Raw genomic sequence first — 2,128 nt, 5'->3', positions numbered from 1 at the left:
ATTAGTTTGCTCTGGAGCCCTCCTTCCTGAGCGAAGACAAAAATGGGTGAGCCGGAGGCTAAGAAACTGTGAGCTAGCTCACACTAACTCAGCTTAGAGGGAACATTGCATGGGGCCACAAAATACCCTGAAATAGCTTTGGGTCTGCCAGCTCATTGGGAATACGGTTCCAAAGATAGTTGGGAGAAAGGCGATTTGCTTTGTTACTTATTTAAATTTAATTCCTGCGCTGCCTCTCCAGTGCTTGAGGCAACTGACAAAGATAAAACATAAAGATAAAAACATAAGACTTGGTAGAACAGCTAGGGTTGACTCCAGGAGCACCTTCGAGACAGACAAGATTTTTTTTGGGGGGGTATAAGTTTTTCTAGGGGCTACAGTGGCTCAGTGGTTAAGACGCTGAACTGCAGGCCGGAAGGTCTGTAGTTCGGCAGTTCGAGACCCGAGAGCCACATGACAGAGTGAGCTCCCGTCTCTGGCCCCGGCTCCTGCCAACCTAGCAGTTTGAAAGCAAGAAATTGCAAGTAGATAAATAGGTACCGCTTTGGTGGGAAGGGAACAGCATTCCGTGCGCCTTGGCATCTGGTCATGCTGGTCACGTGACCATGGAAATGTCTTCGGACAACGCCGGCTCTTCGGCTTGGAAACGGAGATGAGCACCGCCCCCTAGAGTCGGATTCGACTGGCTTTTGAGCAAGGGAAACCGTTACCTTTACTATCAGTTTTTCTAGAGTCAAAGCTCCATTCGTCAGTTCCTTACCAGAGCTTCGGAAGCTCATCCCTCCAAAATTTTGTCGGTCTCTCAGGTGTGGCTAGACTCGAACCCAGCACTTCCACTGCAGGCCAACTTGGCTACCCTCTGAAACTATAAAACATGATTTTTTTAAAAAGACTGTGGCATAAAACGGCTTTCTCCGAGGCTGTTTCCACATTGAAGAGGAAGAAGAAGAGATTGGATTTATACCCCATGGCCCTTCACTACCCAAAGGAGTCTCAGAGAGGCTTACAAACTCCTTTCCCTTCCCCTCCCCACAACAGACACCCTGTGAGGTAGGTGGGGCTGAGAGAACTCTGACAGAAACGGCTCTTTTTCAAGAACAGCTCTTGTCAGAGCTTGTGACAGACCCAAGGTCACATCAGCAGGTGCAAGTGGAGGAGTGGGGAATCACACCCGGTTCTCCCAGATTAGAGTCCGTGCACTTAACCGCGACACCAAAGTGGCTCTCTGGATGCTCCAGAGGGGTGCATCCATGCCTGTGTGAACTGGCCATGAAGTGGCGGTTTTGTCTCTGTGGGGTTTTGGAGAGGCAGGGCGGGGGCCTAAAATGGCCGTTGTCTTCCTAGGTGGGGCCGGATCGAGCCGCTGCCCAATTCCGATCGCTTCCTTTCTGTTTCCTCCCACCCAGGCATGATGATCCGCCCTAAGACGGACGCGCTGGACATCACCTACAACGTGAGCAACACAGAACTCTGGGAGGGCTACGTGCGGATGCTGAACCAGTTTTTGGGAGGTGAGTGAGGGTGACTCTGTCCCTCCGTCCTTAGTGTTGCCAGCTCCAGGTTGGGCAGTTGCTGGACGTTTGGGGATTGGAGCCTGGCGAAGGCAGGGTTTGCGGAGGGAAGGAACTTCAGCAGCGTCTCGGCGCGTCTCCGGCGGTGGGGTCCCCCCGCCCAAGCAGCCATTTGCTGGGGGGGGGGGGCGGATCTCTGTCGTCTGGAGACCACTTGAAATTCCAGGAGATCTCCAGGCCCCACCTGGAGGCCGCCAGCCCTACACGTCCTTCACTGCCAACAGCACAAATGAACAGCTCTTGGGTGGAACCAGGTTGATAGTCCCCAGCAGCAGGGGTCGTTTTCTGCAGGAGCGCACAGGAGCGGAGCTCCCGCAGTAAAGAGTCCAGGGGGTGGGCACATGCAACAAGGTCCACCCCCTACTCCCAGCAGCCCTCAGTCAGAGCAAGAAGCAGCCAGGTAATTTGCAGAGGCCACCCCCCACGGCCCCCTGGTCCAAAATAGTCCAGTGGCACCTTTAAGACACAAGTTTTATTCAGGTACAAGCTCTCCCTCCTCTGTGAGAACAGATCTGCACGTTCTCCCCCCCCCCAATAGCTAGCAATCCCAAACAGTC

General features: G+C 53.6%; 1 protein-coding gene across 1 annotated transcript in view; it reads left to right on the top strand.

Moving 5' to 3' along the window:
- Positions 1-2,128, top strand: part of ATP1B2 (ATPase, Na+/K+ transporting, beta 2 polypeptide) — a 16,066-nt gene that overhangs the window by 1,940 nt on the left and 11,998 nt on the right. The window contains exon 2 of the mRNA XM_015423940.1: positions 1,407-1,511. Coding sequence (XP_015279426.1) covers positions 1,407-1,511 — 105 coding nt within the window. The remainder of the gene's footprint in view (positions 1-1,406; positions 1,512-2,128) is intronic.

This window comes from Gekko japonicus, unplaced genomic scaffold, assembly GCF_001447785.1.
Source record: "Gekko japonicus isolate JY-2015 unplaced genomic scaffold, Gekko_japonicus_V1.1 scaffold2282, whole genome shotgun sequence".
In the NCBI taxonomy this organism is placed as follows: Eukaryota; Metazoa; Chordata; class Lepidosauria; order Squamata; family Gekkonidae; genus Gekko; species Gekko japonicus.
Note: the sequence above shows the minus strand (reverse complement) of the source record. Positions and strands in the feature narration are given on the sequence as shown.